Below are 18,693 nucleotides of genomic sequence, written 5' to 3'. Positions count from 1 at the left end.
ACAACAAACCAGCAGATAAAGGTGATGGGATAAGCAGCTAATTAAAGATTTTTTGCCCAAGGGCAGTACATGGCGGGTTCAGGGGCTTTTCAAGAGACCTCCCACTAACAAAAGTACTTATGCCTAAAGCCATATATTGTTAAAGCTATTAGTGGCTGCAGGGGGTTATTTGAATCACAGTCTCAGAGGGAGGAGAGGTTGGATTTTTAGGAGAATGATTAATTTTAAGAAATCGGAAGTATAACAAGGTCATATTTGGAAGATAAAAACTCAGTCTTCAGCATATTTTTAGTTTTACATTTATTCCAAGGCTCATGTTCTTAATCAAAATATGATTGTGGTTTATTATAATTTGCCTAAGAATGACTTGATATGACAGATTTGTGCAAGATTACTAAATATCCTTTATATAGTGGCTATTTAAATTTGTGGACTCTCTACCTTAGTATTTGACCATGTTAACTATAACCACAATTCACATATCATGACTAATGGGGCTGCTTTCCAATCAACAGTTTAATTTCAGTATGTCGGTTTTTGCAAAATTACTGAACATTTTATTGTGTTTTACTACAACAAAAAAAATGGAAGTGTTGATAACAATAGTAAGAACAGTGAAACTGAAATAATACAGTTGATATGAAAATCATTAGGAATGTAGAAAGCTGCTTTCTTTTGGTTCAAATGGATGCTCAGTTGGCTTAACCTGTTAAGGGAGCATTCATTTGAACAGTAGAGAAAATGCAATCACCAAATCCTGTAAGTAGACTGTCGAAGATTACATTTAAACTGTAAAGTATAAATAGAGAATTTGTTCTCCCCCAGAATAAAATTACGCATATAATATGTAAATGTATTGTTTGTGTTTTACCTATGTCTCTTTCCTAATTATCCAGAAAGATAGTTAGAAGAGTTTTAAACTTCCCGTGGCTTGTAAAATCTAAGCAAGCAAAGTGAGCCAGAGCGTCACCATCTGGTAAAAGTCGGAAATTAAAAATACATGGGCCCTGGACTTGGGAAATGGACGGGTTGTCTGACCTCTGCAAGGATTCAGAATATTATCACAGTTAATTGTTAAAACTCATTCATCGAGCAAATGTTTACTGAACACCTATTATGTGCCAAACGTTTCTTGAACACCTATTGGGTCTTCTTTTGGTGGAACATAAAAACAATATATTGTCAGGGGAGAGAAGGGCAAAAAAGATTATAAAACTAAAAACAAAACAAAACAAAACAAAAAACAAATAAAGAAAACCCCAAACTACATATAATAGATGGGCAGTTGCCATTAAAGAAAAGCAGGATAGGGGCGCCTGGGTGGCTCAGTTGGTTGAGCGTCCGACTTCAGCTCAGGTCACGATCTCACGGTCCGTGAGTTCGAGCCCCACGTCGGGCTCTGGGCTGACGGCTCAGAGCCTGGAGCCTGCTTCCGATTCTGTGTCTCCCTCTCTCTCAGCCCCTCCCCCATTCATGATCTGTCTCTCTCTGTCTCAAAAATGAATAAACGTTAAAAAAAAAAAAAGAAAAGCAGGAAAAAGATATAGAATAAGTGGAGAATGGTGGCAGAAAATTATTTAAGATAGGCTGTCTGAGGAAGATTATCAGGTTGAATGAAATGGTGTAGTAAGCCTAAAAACTACCTTGGGGATATATGTTCTAGGCAGAAAAAATAGAAAGTTCAAAGGCATTGAGGCAGTTAATATTTTATCTATGAAGAAATATTGAAAATGAGCTAAAATTAAAAACAATACTTTGATATTAACCTAAGAAACTGTGTGTTTGGCTCTCATATTTGAATATTTAAGATGTCAAAACTTTCCTTTTTTTAATACTTATGAAATAATTATTTGTATTCAGAACACTTTTGAAGCTAAAAATATTTACAGTTAAAAATAGAAATAAAAGTGGGATGCTTGGGTAGCTCAGTCCATTGAGCTTCCGACTCGATTTCCGCTCCGGTCATGACCTCATGGTTCATGAGTTCGAGCCACATGTCGGGTTCTGTGCTGACAATGTGGATCCTGTTTAGAATTCTCTCTCTCCTCCCTCTCTGCTCCTCTTCTGCTCACGCTCTCTCTAGATCTCTCAAAATAAATAAATAAGCATTTTTTAAAAGTAAAAAAAAAAAAAGAAAAGAAAAGAAATAGAAGTATATTTTCATTTATGTACAGGTTAGCAGTTGGACCAAATGGTAGAACCTAAACTGAGTTATCATCTGAGTGTCATTATGAATCAGCGCCTCTCCATTTCTAGTCTCACACAGATGCCATATGTCCTTCAGTTATATATTCAATTTTCTGGATTTCACTTGTTCTACAGGCTGTGCATTATTTCTCCAATGGCATAGGTGATACATCCTTTTCATGTGAACTTAGCAGAAAACAAGTTGTCTTATTCAATTTTCTATCACTAGGTATACACTTTCAAACCAATTCAAGATGAAAAGTAGTCTGTTCTCTGTTCAGACTCTCCATACACAGAGTGAGTGACAGGTTTCTCAAAAAGGCCAGGGAACCCCCTACAGATAGGTGGACTTCTGACAGAGAGACTGTAATGGCTCCTAACTGCTTCAGCTTTTGCTCTCAAAGTATAAAGTGAGGCTGAATTCACACAGGTTGGGGACAGTTTACTAACATTTACCCCGGAAGCTGAATGTCAACCATGGACTAGGGTCTGGTCTGAAAGTCTTTTATAGGCTTTAGTGCCTGGTAGGACCGCTTGTCCTTGTTGAAATGACCACAGGGGAATAGCATCCTCCTCCTTCCATTTACGTGGATTTTTGTTTCTGATGGCAAAAACACTGGGATTAACCATCCGATTTATACATGTGGCATATGAAAAAGCTTTGTAATACTCCTGAAACTCAATATTGCACTATATGTTAACGGAATGGAATTTAAATAAAAACTCAAAACAAACAAACAAAAATACACTAACATCTTCTTTCATTAAGATACAAAAAAGCTTTGTAATAATCATATAGAATAGGGATTTTCTTCTGTTTTATTTGTGTATTTATTTAATTTTTTTAATGTTCATTTATTTTTGAGAGTGAGAGACTGTGTGAGCAGGGGAGGGGCAGAGAGAGGGGGAGACACAGAATCTGAAGCAAGCTCCAGGCTCCGAGCTACCAGCACACAGCCGGGAGCAAGGCTTGAACTCATGAACTGTGAGATCATGACCTGAGCTGAAGCCGGACACTTAACCAAATGAGCCACCCAGGCACCCCAGGTTTTTTCTGTCTTAAACAAAAATGATTTATGTTTAGGGTTTAGAGTTCTTATTCTCTGTATCCTACTTTATATTATTTTTCTCTCATTTCCCTTTCTTATTCCTAAAATCTTCTTTCATTTTTCTTGTTTTACTCCTTTTTTCAATGTTTATTTATTTTTGAGAGAGAAAGCACACAAGCAGGGGAGAGGCAGAGAGAGAGAGGGGTGGGCAGAGGATCCAAAGCAGTCTCTGTGCTGACAGCAGAGAGCCCAATGTGGGGCTCAAACTCACGAACTGCAAGATCATGACTAGAGCCAAAGTTGGAAGCTTAACCAACTGAGTCACCAAGGCACCCCTTGTTTTATTCATTTTTTAATGTCTTTTTATAGTTTTATTCTTCTAACCCTGTCTCACTTTCATAAATTTCTTTGGATAATGAAGTTTTTTTACTTTCCAAAATCAGAAGAAAAGTCTGAATGTAAGTCTTGGTTAAATATGTATACTCAAGGACAATTAGAATTGTAGTAATTGCTGTTTAACTTTTAACTTTATTTTAATTTTATACCCCTGCAAACAATGAGAACAAACCAAATCATGAACATACGCCTATTGTTTAAAGTCTCTTTCTTTTCAACCATTTGTCCTTAAATGTGTCAATTGGTGGAAAGAAATTTCAATCTCCCCCAAAAACAGATTTTAATAAATAATAACTATTATACCCCAAGAAAATTGCCATTATATTTCATCCAATGTCTTTCTTAAAAACGTTAAGTGCAAAAAAATATGTTGTATTCAAGGGACTGTAAATTAATAGAATTGGAAAGGATGATAAGAGTCCATATTTTTAGCTTTTTAAAAAAAGATGCCAACATCTTCTGTGAAAGATAATTTTAACATTTTATTAACTTTAAAGTGCTATTGAAACAACATATCAACAAATTAAAAGCAAAGATATTAAGCCTTTTGTCATCACTGAATGTAAATTCTATATTCTAGAACCAATACCTTCAGAATTAAAGTCTTCTCTCCTGATTCTATAGTGGAAGATTTAGCAACAACAAAAAACAACTTAGTCATTCAGTACTTGCCAGGTCCAAGAACTATGCCAAATCATTTAATAATCACAATAAACCTATGAGGAAATCCTCTTAGTTTCCTGCTTCATCTATATGGCAATTGAGATTCAGAAAGTTTGTAAAATTCCCAGGGTGGTATAGTAACTCACCACATCTCAGTGCTGAGGTCACAGCAGAAGACTTTACCCAAGACTTAATTAACTCTTATGCTAAACTACAGTTTGGAGCTATGCGGGATTTTATTCAGTTTTACATGACTCTTTATGACTTTTCCCCATTAATGAGGACATTAGTGTGATAAATATACAAATAGGATCTTTAAGAGGTGATTTATAGATTTACACTTCAGTACTTTGCATATGTAGGTTTTCCCAACACTCAAACTAGAGGAAGAGATGAATTTTTTTTGAATGATATTTAAAGATTAATGAGCTAGTTTATGAGTTTCCAGATGTCATTATATCACTCTAGTTTTATAATAGATGATTATCTTCAAGGAGTTTTCATCATGTATATGAAACTAAAGAAGACAGCTACTTACCTAGCTGTCTTCTATTATATGGTATTGATATTTTCTATTGATACATAAATAAACTAAGAGTGACACAAATTATATAAAAAAATACTGGGAAAAGTGAGATAGAAATAACGACTGATTTTCTATACGTATAGAGAAATATTAAAAAATCCATCGTGAGGCTGAAGAGATTTATTATTATCATGTGTCTGTCTTCAATTATTAAACTGATTTAAAGCAATGTAATTTCCGATTTATGCATACTGCATGACTAATTTTAGCATAGACATAGAGGAACATTTCTCTCAGCTCATGGTCCTTTAGTTTAGGATAATTTACTTATTACTATTTTATAAGAGTATGAAGTCAACATATATTGTGGCTCAAAAGGAGAAACATTATCTGTTTTGTCTTTATGAGAGCATAAAAGTACAGAAAGGGGAAGATCTGTTAGTACCATTAACACAAGCTCCATGCTAGATAAAAGGAGGAGGGGGGCGCCTGGGTGGCGCAGTCGGTTAAGCGTCCGACTTCAGCCAGGTCACGATCTCGCGGTCCGGGAGTTCGAGCCCCGCGTCAGGCTCTGGGCTGATGGCTCGGAGCCTGGAGCCTGTTTCTGATTCTGTGTCTCCCTCTCTCTCTGCCCCTCCCCCGTTCATGCTCTGTCTCTCTCTGTCCCAAAAATAAATAAACGTTGAAAAAAAAAAAAAATTTAAAAGGAGGAGGCATATTAACTCCAAATGAGTTGTTTTCCTGTACCATTGATTTTCAAAAACATATTTCAATAGGGTAAGAAATCTCACATTATAAATAAAATGTAGATATCACATTAGGAAAGCTTAGCTTATAAATCAAAACCTATAGAGAAGCAGTCTTCTGTCATTTAGGTTGACGTTTAGAGTCAGAGAAACTGAGTTTCTGCCTCTACTCCACCACTTACTATATGTTCTGTCAGTTTAAAAATAACTACTTTAGGGGGACAGCCTGGGTGGCTCAGTCAGTTAAGCATTGATTCTTGGTTTTGGCTCAGGTCATGATCTCACAGTTCCATAGGATCGGGCTCAGTGCTCACAGCACAGAGCCTGCTTCATATTTTCTCTCTCCCACTCTCTCTGCCCCCTCCCTGTCCCGTGCTCTTTCTCTCTCTCTCTCAAAATAAATATAAAAAAAAATAAAAATAACTATTTCACCTAAGACTCAGTTTATTCAATCATAAATTCTGAAGGTAACTTTTCAATTGGTTTGCTGTGAAGATTAAATTGAATATGTATTTAAACTACTCAGTACGAAACCTGGCAAATAAAAAGCATTAAGAAATTGGTAATCATATCAGCAAATGGCACTGTGAAAACTGGACAGCAACATGCAGAAGTATGAAACTGGACCACTTTCTTATACCATACACAAAAATAAATTCAAAATGGATGAAAGACCTAAATGTGAGACAGGAAACCATCAAAATCCTATAGGAGAAAACAGGCAGCAAGCTCTTTGATCTCAGCTGCAGCTATTTCTTACTTGACATGTTTCTGGGGGCAACGGAAATAAAAAGCAAACGTGAACTATTGGGACCTCATCAAGATAAAAAGCTTCTGCGCTGCAAAGGAAACAGTCAACAAAACTAAAAGGCAACCGATGGAATGGGAGAAGATATTTCCAAATGACATATTGATAAAAGGGTTAGTATCCAAAATCTATAAAGAACTTACCAAACTCACCATCTAAAAAACAAATAATCCAGTGAAGAAATGGGTAGAAGACATGAATAGACATTTTTCCAAAGAAGACATCCAGATGGCCAACAGGCACATGAAAAGATGCTCAATATCACTCATCATCAGGGAAATACAAATCAAAACCACAATGACTTACCACCTCACACCAGTCAGAATGGCTAACATTAACAACTCAGAAAAGAACAGATGTTGGCGAGGATGCTGGGAAAGAGGAACACTTTTGCATTCATGGTGGGAATGCAAACTGGTACAGCCACTCTGGAAACCAGTATGGAGGTTCCTCCAAAAATTAAAAATAGAACCACCCTGTGACCCAGCAATTGCACTATGAAGTATTCATCCAAAGGATACAAAAATGCCGTAACTTTTATGGCAGTGCTATCAACAATAGTCAAATTATTGAAGAAGCCCAAACGCCCATCGACTGATGAATGGATAAAGAAGATGTGGTACATGTACACAATGGAATACTATTCGGGAATGAAAAAGAATTAAATGTTGCCATTTACAACAACGTGGATAGAACTGGAGGGTATTATGTCAAGGTAAATAAGTCAGGCAGAGAAAGACAGATATCATATGATTTCACTTATATGTGGAATTTGAGACACACAACAGATGAACATAGGGGAAGGGAAGGAAAAATAACATAAAACAAAGATGGAGGCAAACCATAAGAGATTCTTAAACACAGAGAACAAACTGAAGGTTGCTGGAGGGGAGGAAGGTAAGGGGAATGGGTTAAATGGGTGACGGGCATTAAGGAGGGCACTTTTTGGGATGAGCACTGGGTGTCACATGTAAGAGATGAATCACTGGGTTAACTAACCTGAACTAAAAAAAAAATAAAATAAAATAAAAAATAAATAAAACTAGATACATGTAATTTCATTTTCAGGTATCATAAGATATGTTATTAAAATATATTTTACATATTTATAAGTGTATATGTGTTATATGCATGTTATATGTGTGCATATACACTCTCGTCACATTCTGTGAACAATTGGAACTGAGATTATTAAAATAAAAACAAAATTGTGCTTATCTCTTATTTTTTAAAAAATGTCCCTCTTATTTTCTAGATCACATGCCAATAAAACTTTAACAAGAAAGAATTCAACTCATGAGAACTATTTCTTAACTTGTGATTATGTATTACCATCCTTCGTTTAATGTAATACTACGTAACGAAAGAAAATAATTTCCAGATATGCTCTTGGGACAGAGAATAAATAAACTTTGTAACTCACTTTTTCATATCTATGAAATGCTATAAGAACCAAAAGTCATTGTAATGATCCTAAAATAGCATAAAATTCTAACTGTTTTATGGCTTAGAGAATATTTTAATATGTTTCATATAACATGGTTAAGAGCCCATTAAGTTAGAAAGTGTATATTTTGTTTACCAATTTAAATTAGATACAGTATACAATAACAATACAAACAATAAAGTTTGAAACATTAAGATCTGGCTAACCTTAACGTATTCTACTCATTCAAAGTGTTACCACTGAGACTTGTGGGAGACTGAAAAAATCTCTTATTTTATATTTTTTTACACATATTTACAACTAATAAATAAAAGATAAAAAACAGATTTATTTTCTAATGCATATTTTGTAATTCTTTTGATGCCAAAGTAGAATATGGCCAAAGAAATCAGCTTCTGAGATCTTTAAATGATACGTAAATTCTTTACATATTGGCATAGGACACTCTACATAATGTTTGAGAGATATTTATTTCAACAGCCCATATCACTAGCATTTAAATTTTGTTATTGGCAATATGCACATATATAATCATCCATCTAAATCAATAAATGAGGACACTATTCAGCTAATTTAAAACAAAATATTTTTCATTCATCACATTACATCTCAACTGCGTCCAATATCCGCATTCATTTGCATATCTAGGTACATCATAACTAACAAAGTATTTAAGGATTAATGTATAACTATTAGATAACATAGAATTATTGACAGATGCAAGATAACTAGTTTTGATATAAAATATAAAATATGTATAATCACAAAGCTATCAAATTTACACACTTACCAATACAGGTAGGTAAGGAATCATTCCACTGGGCCAGAGAATTGGGAACTGTATCACACCTAATTGCGATGGATCCATGGAGGATGTATCCTGGATTACATTCAAAAAGAACCAATGAACCAACTGCAAATTCATTGCCGATCCTTCTTCCGAATCTTGGTTCAGGCACAGAACTGCATTGTGTGGAACTTGTTCTAGGAACAGCTGTGTACAAATAATTGTTTATTTTAATTTCATATTTGGTAGAGAAGTACAGATTTCAAAATATAACTAAACAAATCTCAAAGAAATGTTCACTTTTTATCAGCACTCAAATTAACAACTTGAATACATTTCTAAAAGTTTTTTTATTCGTACAGAATAAAATACAAGTTAAAATGGATACTGCTATTGTCATCAAGATTCTTAATTTAAAAACCATCTTACTTTTGATTCTTTAAACAACATCAAGAAGGTTTTTTTCTTATTTTTTGTTTTACCAAACTCATTAATATAACAAAATAGTTTGAATTAGATATTTAAATTTATGGGATGATGACTGAAAGATCATGTGTTTCTCTTTTTAACCTGGGATACCAAGTTCAAACAATATGTGGCAGGTTACATGAGGTGATGTCACAATTCACTTTTCAGTAGTTTCATCAATTTAAAAAAGAAAACACAACATTTTACTACACAGCAGGTTCACAAACTTAGTTGTTTAAAATATGTTTGTTACTGATGAGGACAATTACTATGTTCAAGGCTAAGTAGAATAGAAGTCAGACAGATTAACAACAATAGAAGTTTTAATTTTAATAATCATACAATATCAGATTTGAAATTGTTTTTAAACTTTATAGGTACGTTCTCGATTGTGACTTTTTTGTTTTAGTAAAATAGAATGATAACAGGATGTTTTTTCTTTTTAAAACACATACAGATGGGATTAAGGAGTTTGACAACTGTCCCGAAAATGATATGATGCATTCCAAATAGATTGGTTCCTCTTACGTGACTTGTAATAGTGCCTTTTTCAATTCATAATATCTCATACTGTTTAATGAAGGAATACTATTGAAAATGAAACAGTATAATATTATAGCCAACATTATAAATGGGATAAAATCAGTTAATAAAAATATCAAATCACAAATGTCTATAAATGTCTTAGGAATAAGTCCAAACTACTACATGATCATAAATAATTAAAATATTTGAAATTATAGGTCTTTTCTTATTTTAATGGTAATATAAATCCTTTTCTTTAAAAGGCGAGAAAAATCTATGTAAACAAACTTTCAATTGCACAAAAATATTTAATAGCCATGAAGAAAGTTTGAAATCTCCTGAGAGAATGAGAAACTAAAATTTTAGAATGGAATAATGATTTCCCTGCATGTCTAAGTACATCAGCACAAAATGTGCCACATTTTTAATTTAGAATGCTGGACTATGGGGAAAATAGAATATGTGGAGACTGAAGAGTTGTCAGGGGAAAAAAAAAAAAAACAGATGCTTTAAAACAATACGTTGGAAGGAAGGAAAATCATACTTGAGAATGATGATGTAAGCAATAGGTCACTTTTGACCTTGGTCAAAGTAACAATGCTCTAGTGAGAAGGGAGGGAACAGGGCAAAACTTAAAACAAAATAAAACAAAACAAAACAAAACACAGCTTTGATCTCTCCTATATGGTTATGAGGAGCTCGTCATTCAATAAACTCTGAACATAACATGAGGAAACTGATATCATTCCTTACTGTGTTTCTAGGCTACAGGGTCACTTACCTTGATAAACAAAGTGAAATCCCTTAGCTGTTATTGGTCCAACTGAAGTAAATCGAATTGTGATCTGATTACCTGAACTCAGTGGAAGTGATTCTCCTACTCAACAAAACAAACACTAAGATATCATAAATAATTTCATTCAGTAAACCTAACAAATTATATTAATTTACACTGTCTTTTGAAAATGTCAATCTATGTTCTATCAAATTACTTCAATATATCCTATCTCTGGCAATATATCCTTTGGGTTCAGCTTCAATCACAACCTTTTTACAGAAGGCTTTAATTACATTTTGATACATATTGTCTCATTTAAAAAGAATCCTTAAATATTTTATATTACATTTAACACCATAGACTAAGTGACTAAATATTATATTTACTTGATTACAACGCCCCAAAATAGTTGGTTATATTTTTCTCAAGCGTTCGAGTTATTATCGTGTTTCTACTTTTTTTTTTCAATAAAGAGTGATTCTATTTTCAGTTTATTTCTAATATGGATGACATAAATCTCAACTTTCACTACAATACCAATCAAAGTCAGTCTTTAATCAATAACTGATGCATGGCAGTTCTATTAAAGGATACCTGAATGGGATCCTGAGAGGGAAGATAACAGAGAAGATTGCTGAGTTGGCCCATCATACACCTCAACAACATCGTGGAGTGATGTCTGGAAAAATACAAACTGGCCAAACACCACTGATCAACAGGAACCAGGAGAAGCAAACAAATCACCAACCATCCATAAATGAAAACAAAAAATAAAAAACAAAACAAAAAAAAAATAGAAAGAGGAGGAGAGAGAGAACAAAGTATTACAATATAATACTCATCTTTTTTTTTTCTACCTTTAAAAGAGGGTAGATGCCAATTGGTTGATATGCCTGACATATGTATTTCAGGTCATAAAGGTAATGACCATGACCTAAAAGCAATAAAATTTTTAGATACTATATTTAAAATAAATTAAATGGGTATATACAGCATTTATTTTGAGATCAGAAATCATAAGTTTGGTGATTAATACTTTATAATAACTCTTTTTTTTTTTTAATTTTCCCATTGGTAGTTTGGCTCTTTTCACTTTGTGACTCTCTTCCCTTTTTCTAATTTTTTTCTCCTCTTTTATATAAGATAATATTGTAACTTAGGGGAAGTTTTGTAGATTGCTTTTAAAATGCTATTCCATTATGAGTAATACTTTCACTGGAAAAATATCAGCGAGATTCTTTTCAGGTACGCAGTGTTTAGTTCACATTCTAACTTAAAACGGTTCCTAAGCATATATTGCTAATATTCTGCCAAAATAAATATTACTTATAATTCCTCAACAATTAAGGTATAAAATTTTAAAAAATGAATGCTTTTTCATGGTAAGTACAGATCTGAAATACTTACTAATGAGTATTTCTAAATGTCTCCTTATTTTTTACTTTTCCTTTAATTATGCCCTAACATTAAGTATAGAAACAACCCAAACTGTAACTTTAAAAAAAAAAAAAGAACTTGTTTCAGAGCAGAAAGAAGCTTATGTTTTATGTTTTGTAAAAAATGAGATAAATAATAAAAATTATCTTTAAAACATTTTATTGAATACAAAACCTATGGGTTTAAAAGAGTGATTTCTTAAAAGTTGAATAATGTAAAACCAAGGTAATTTTTATAAACTCAAAATCACATTAGTGTAATTAAACTATATTGCATGAATACCTATATTTTAAAAGTTCATTATTATTTACACTTCAAATCAAGATTATGGTCATCCTTTGGCGGTCTTATGAAGACAGGCTAGTTCATCTGAAACATGCTGAGTTTTGCCTATGAACACATATACGTAATACTGTAAACAAAGCTATACTTTTTTTTTTTTTGGCCTGCTAAAATAAGCTGGTGATCTCAGTCCAGTTCTTTGTGGGGTAAAGGAAAAGGAATACAGACACGGAGTTGTTGTTTTGAACACTTCCCGAATATTGACGTGCTGTATTTCATAAACAATCCTCCTGAAAACATTGCTTCAAAGTCATGAAAACAAATTTATGTTTCTATCAAATCAGATACATGTAGGCAATTGTTTTAAGAGTTTACAAGTCACATGAAATTTCAGTCCAGACCTTTTTAGAAGATCCATATATTGGTCTACCAAATCCCAAACTATTTAAAAAACATTCGAAAAAATATTAAGAAAGTTTTTGTTTTCTGTTTTTGTATTTGTTTAGATTGGTGTTTGATGTGTTTTCAGATGTGTCTTTGAAAGCTTCAGTGACAATGCAGGTGTTGCCATTGCCAAGTGTCCCCCTTTCCCCCCAAAATCATGTTAGCCTAATTATAGGAGCTTTGCTAAGAGCATGTGCAACAAGGCTCTTGGTAGATAAACTATTCTTTCTTTATGTCTTTTTGGAAAGACGTTAGATGAAACATTAAAATTCAACATCCCTTAAATCTTTCTGCTTAAATATTTCAAATGTTTCATTCGGAAACATGCCCAGTTCCCAAGCAGATCACCACATTACAAACATCTAAAAAACAAAACAAAATAACACCCACCCCTGTTCAAAACAAAAACAAAAGCAAATAAAAAAAAAAATCCCACACACAAAAAAAGAGTCATCCAAGAGCTTTTTCTAAGGAAAAAAGGGAAAAAAATATTTCTTTCCTCTTGTTCACAATTGTTATTTCTCCATAGGTCGAGCAGACTTTTGTGTCACTTGTAAATGGGAATGTTGAAAAGTGTGACTGTTTTTTAATGTTCATTTATTTTGAGAGAGAAAGAGCAAGAGCAGGGGATGGGCAGAGAGAGAGAGAGGGAGAGAGAGTGAAAAGTGTAACTTTTAACAATATAGCCATTAACACAGTGTATTTGCATCATTTTAAGTAACAAACATTGTATGGCATGCCCTTGGAGTGTTCTTAGTAACTCGTGCCTGTAATTTGTTGTGCTAATTCTGAGGTGACAATGAAGAGAATTAAGAAGCATAGGGGGTGAAGGAGTGGAGCTTTGAATCTTGCCTTATGAAGTACTTACTTAGTACTAATAAGCTACTACTCATTTTTAAAAGTTTATTTATTTTGAGAGTGAGAGAAAGAGCACATGCAAGCAGGGGAGGGGCAGAGAGAGAGAGAGAGAGAAAATCCCAAGCAGGCTCTGCCCTGTCATGGTAAGATCATAACCTGAGGCGAAATCAAGAGTCATATGCTTAACTGACTGAGCCACCCAGGCACCCCAGCTACTATTCTTTAATTGCTATCTAACTCTGTATTAACATAGCCAATGGAAATCTTAAAGTAAAAATAGCTTTTATTAGGAGAAAAGTTACTTGAGAGCATACTAAACTATTACATGAAAAATAAAATTTTTAAGTACATTTTGAATACCTTTTTTGTAGTATGAAATATTAAGAACATTTGCATAGTGATTTCAGTTCCTACACATCAGCAGGTTGAGTATTGCCTCAGCAAATTATGTTACAAGCCTGAACCAAATCTTAGTCAGAAATCTCAAGAATTGAATGGTAAACTTTGTGTTTGCCTTTCAGTTCTGTCTGCAAATGCCTTTATTTAGTTTTCTTACATTCAGGACATCAGGTCTTCTGCTTCTAAAATGTTCTGAATGGCCAAGTGCACCCTTGGCATGGTTGAGACTTTGTAGGAAAAAAAATTGTGAAAGAGCTTAAGATGGATCCAAAGATAACTGAATGTTGGTTTTGGTAAGTGAGATGTTTTTAGCATACCTTTCTGGGTTACTGGTGTTTTGGGGCCTGTGGTGTATGTAATGGATTATTGTCCAATTGACAGACATGTTCTGTATCTATCCATAAATTAATTTTAGCTATCTATCTATCTATCTATCTATCTATCATCTAGCTATCTATTGATCTATATTTGGTTATTGAATTCTCTGTTGAACCACTGTAGTATTTGACTAAAATGTTCATTAATTCTTGAGTTAAATAAAATTTTTGATGCAAGAAAAAAATTTGATACATGGTTATTTTATATTTGCATGGGAATCACAGTTATGTTCCCTTCAAAAAACAAATCAAAAAACTTTTTAATACTGACCTAGATACCTCAACTTAATGACTGGACCATCTTTTTAGTTCTAGGACTACAATTAACCCCCAAAGTTTGGACTGATTATGCCTTCTGGAATGATAAGCAAGCCCTCTATCTTCTTTTTCTTAGTTTCCAACAGAAACACAGAATTCTCTGCATCTCAGTTCCACCCTTCTTTCCCTTACTCTGGAGATCTGCATGTGGACATCAAAAGCACTTTGTTCTCAGCCTATTAGAGTAGTCTATAAACACAAAGCTGTTTCTTACGAGAAACACCACCTCCAGTGAACTTTCTTTTTTCTTTCTTAAGCATAATAGATCTTAAAAATAATGTTTTAATTCTTTTATTAAAATCCATTTTAAAATGTTATAGATGTATTATTGCAAGCTGGGAAAAGGAAGAAAAGGGAATCCTGATAAGCTAGAAAATACCACCCAAAATAACCCTTCAAATCAGCCGATGCAAATAATCCATTATGTCTGAAACTACTTCTGACCTCTTATTTTCCATATATTTTACTCTAGAATACAGTCTATTAATCTAACTAATATATTGATTCTGTTCTATGATGTATCAAAACAGAACTGGAATCAGAAAGCTGAGCCATCCAGAGAGAGTCCTGCTCTTAGACCCCATTAACTATATTTGAAGTCATTCAGGTAGCAGCTTACCTCTACCTATGGAAAGACGCTAGGTTAGCCAATTAAATCAATTGTAACCCAACAACAGAGCATGTTGGGCACATCTTTTAATACAGATCATTACTATGCTCATCATTTAATCCATTTTGAAAAGGAACTCCTCTGCCAACCTCTAATGGGCAATATTTAGGAGGTATCCTAGGCTGCATTTTTTTTAATCTATAACTTAGATTTTTAAAAGTCACTTAAATAGTCTGATTAAATCACTTAGATAGAGAAAACCTCTAATGTAGATTAGATAGGCAGGATATTTACCCCAACTTTAAAATTTTGTCTTAGTTCATTTGCTTCCCCATGATCAAATAAACTCAGAAGACATGACATTGTGTTTATCTGGTTTTCTTTGTAGGTAAATCAAGGTTTATTAGACATCTAATTTTTACAGGGTTGTTAATCCAACCAAGACAGAGAGGCGAGGTTCCATTTACAGAGAAGGTTCGCATGATACAAGTGTTCACTTAACAAAGTTTCAGAGCCCATTCGTTTCCTATTCTGCACCAACTCTTTTCTACCACTTCTCCTTTAGTCACATTCATTTAACTCATGAGACTTTATCCATTCTGCTTCATTTAGCCATTCCAAATGTAAGTCAGTAAATGATGACAGGGTGCCGGGGATGGTATAAAGAAACTCTGAGGAAAAACAAGACAAAGCAAAAACAGAAACAGAAACAAACCAAAACCAAAACCAAAACCAAAACAAACCTGAGAATTAATATGGCTAAACTGTCAGAAGGCACCATGCAAACCAACAGTCTCCTGGAAAGTATCTTTGTGGAAAACAGTACAGTGGACACCTGAGGTGGGACATCGTTCACAACATGGCTGAGCGCCCAGAGGGGTGAGCATTTGTTTAGAGTATAAATAAATAGTTCTTTACTTTCAACTGTTGCTGATGTTCCGCAATTACCTAAGCTAGTAAGAATATTTTTTAAGTTACACTTCGTTCTTGTGCCATCAAAACAACCAGAGGCTCACTGATTTAGCAATTAAGTTTAAATGAGGATAATAAAACAAACTCGGACACAATTGATGTTATTCAGTGACTAGGGCTGGAGTTATTGAATTAAAAATAAATATTGAATCTATGCAAATACAGAAGGGTTTTAATTTTGCTTTTATCAATTTTATTGTTCTCTCAGGAAGGAATAACTCACAGAGTATCCCAACGGGGTACTAGTTTTAAAAGGAAAACAAACAAAACAAAACAAAATAAAAAATAAGAACCTCAGACGCAGATGGGCCATGGCTAAAGAAACTGATCTAACCATCTCTGCGGAAGGTGGTAAACGGTAAAATTAAAATGTCTTAGAGTTTGTGGTAAATTCAGGTCTTATTCAAACTTGCTTTGATGTAAAAGGGATCAAATTTAGTGGAGGAAGACAGAGAAGTAGTTCTCCTTAGGCATCAGGAGTTCTAGTTGTCAGATGGATGGTACTTTATTCACTATGGTGCCAAAGTACTGAAACGACACGACTTCTTTGTTCTATGAGAGAATAGATAAAGCAGCTAAAAGACTGTCAGTTTCTGCAACTGAGCAGATTTAGAAGGAGTAAGGCTTTAAACTAACAAATCTACAATTCTAGAATGCCCTGATAAAGGAAAATGAAAACTGTCAAGTGAAGAGTTAGGTCAGGTTCTGGAATCAGACTTTAGGATTGAATCTAGGATGAGCCTCACAGAGAATTTACTTCACTTTTCCATGCCTCAATTTCCTCATCTGTAAAAGGGAATAATGATAATAAAGGTAACCTCATACGATTGATGTGAGTTATTGTATAAATTGATACTGGTAAAACACTTTGAACAAGTACCTGAAACACAATAGTAAGTATTAGTTACTACCATAAGTATCTCAGCTTTGTAAATTTATAGGCTACTACTAATTCAATATCTGAAAATTCATGATAGGAAAAATTTAATTGACCTTTGAGGTTACATAGCATATTTTTTCTCATACTTTGCTTTCCATACATGAGTCTTTAAAATAAATGTTAGAGCCGGTTGGGTTAGAGGAACATTCCATGCATTTTAATCAAGGTTCATTTGTCTTATGATTCCAGAATGACTAGGTACTTCTCTTATCTACTTGATTTTACATTCTCTCCTTTTGGATGGAATATGAAAGTGTAATTAGCAGTATTCTATATGGACTAAGAAAAGAGGAGCAAGGTGAGAGAGCACTTTACTTTTGTTTTATTTTGCTCCCTTTATTTTAAGTCCCTCTGTTGCGAAAGCAATGAAACACCAACACATAAGAAATAGTTCCACACAGAGGGGAGTCTAGATAGAAAAAGGAAAAAAAAATACTGTAAATTCCTATTAGATCTCAGCATGATTCTCAACATGCCTATTATCCTTTTTCAAAATCCACACATTCTCTTGTATTCTAGGGTTCGTTTTGATTGTATTAGGCACTCAGCTGGTTAGTTGCTCTGTTAAAAAATTGTAAAGAAGTCACCTCCATTTCGCTTAGCTTGCATTTTATTCACCGACACGGCAAAGAAAACACACGTGTGCACTCACTCTACCAACAGAACAGAAATAAGATTCAAATCAAAGATGTGTTTAGAACTGTACTGGATTATATGTGAGAGCATAAAAAAATTACTGTTGGTGACATAAGATATCAAAAAGTTTGGCTAGCTTTATAGGAATTTCATTTCATACTTTCATCTCAGTATGAATATTTCAAGACAATATTGTAGAGATGTCCATGTATGCCAAATGCTTCCTTTTTAAATTAGTAACATATACAGAACTCGTTGTTCTCTATATGTTCTCACTGTGAAAGTACTTATAAAAAACTCCAAGGTTGCTTTTTGGGATATTATGCCACTTGGATACCTCATAATTTTAAAAGCGTTCTCATTTAAAGATGATTACAAGTAGCCAATTAAAACTTCAGTTTTATGAAATATACATATATGTGTGTGTGCATTATACACATACATATAAAGTTAAATATTATAACAATTTATTCAAAAGCACCAAAAGGCGGAACTTTAAAAACCAGACCCAAGGGAGTGCCTGGGTGGTTTAGTTAAGCGCCCGACTTCAGCTCAGGTCATGAACTCGCAGTTTGTGAGTTTGAACCCTACCTCCGGCTCTGTGCTGACAGCTCAGAGCCTGGAGCCTTCTTGGGATTCTGTCTCTTTCTCTCTCTATTCCTTCCCCATTTGTACAATCAATCAATCAATCAATCAATCAATAACAAACCAGCCCCAAATCACATTAGTGTGCTACTTATTTTCAAAATGTCATCCTGCGATGGAAAAGTTTGAATAGAAGTTGCATTAACTGATGTAATAACAATCAAGCATTTCATCAGTATTTTGGAAACTCTTCTATTTTCTACCTATCAGATTCCAAAGACTTACAGTTATCCTTTTAGTACAATACTAGTAACCTATTAACTCACAATGAGGTGCTTTATACTAATGCAGCATCTTAGTTAAGGTGAGTCATGTGAATCATATACTAATTATCCAAAGGTTATTAAAATCACATAGAAGTTTGCCCCCACCACGATGCTGGGGCCGATCTTGCC

General features: G+C 33.9%; 1 protein-coding gene across 1 annotated transcript in view; it reads right to left on the bottom strand.

Moving 5' to 3' along the window:
• Nucleotides 1-18,693, bottom strand: part of CSMD3 (CUB and Sushi multiple domains 3) — a 1,276,067-nt gene that overhangs the window by 178,683 nt on the left and 1,078,691 nt on the right. Inside the window, 3 exon segments of the mRNA XM_030304305.1 lie at nt 8,613-8,816; nt 10,384-10,479; nt 10,975-11,088. Of these exon segments, the coding sequence (XP_030160165.1) occupies nt 8,613-8,816; nt 10,384-10,479; nt 10,975-11,088 (414 nt within the window).

Source organism: Lynx canadensis, chromosome F2, assembly GCF_007474595.2.
Source record: "Lynx canadensis isolate LIC74 chromosome F2, mLynCan4.pri.v2, whole genome shotgun sequence".
Taxonomy (NCBI): domain Eukaryota; kingdom Metazoa; phylum Chordata; class Mammalia; order Carnivora; family Felidae; genus Lynx; species Lynx canadensis.
This window is presented reverse-complemented; position numbering and strand designations above follow the sequence as displayed.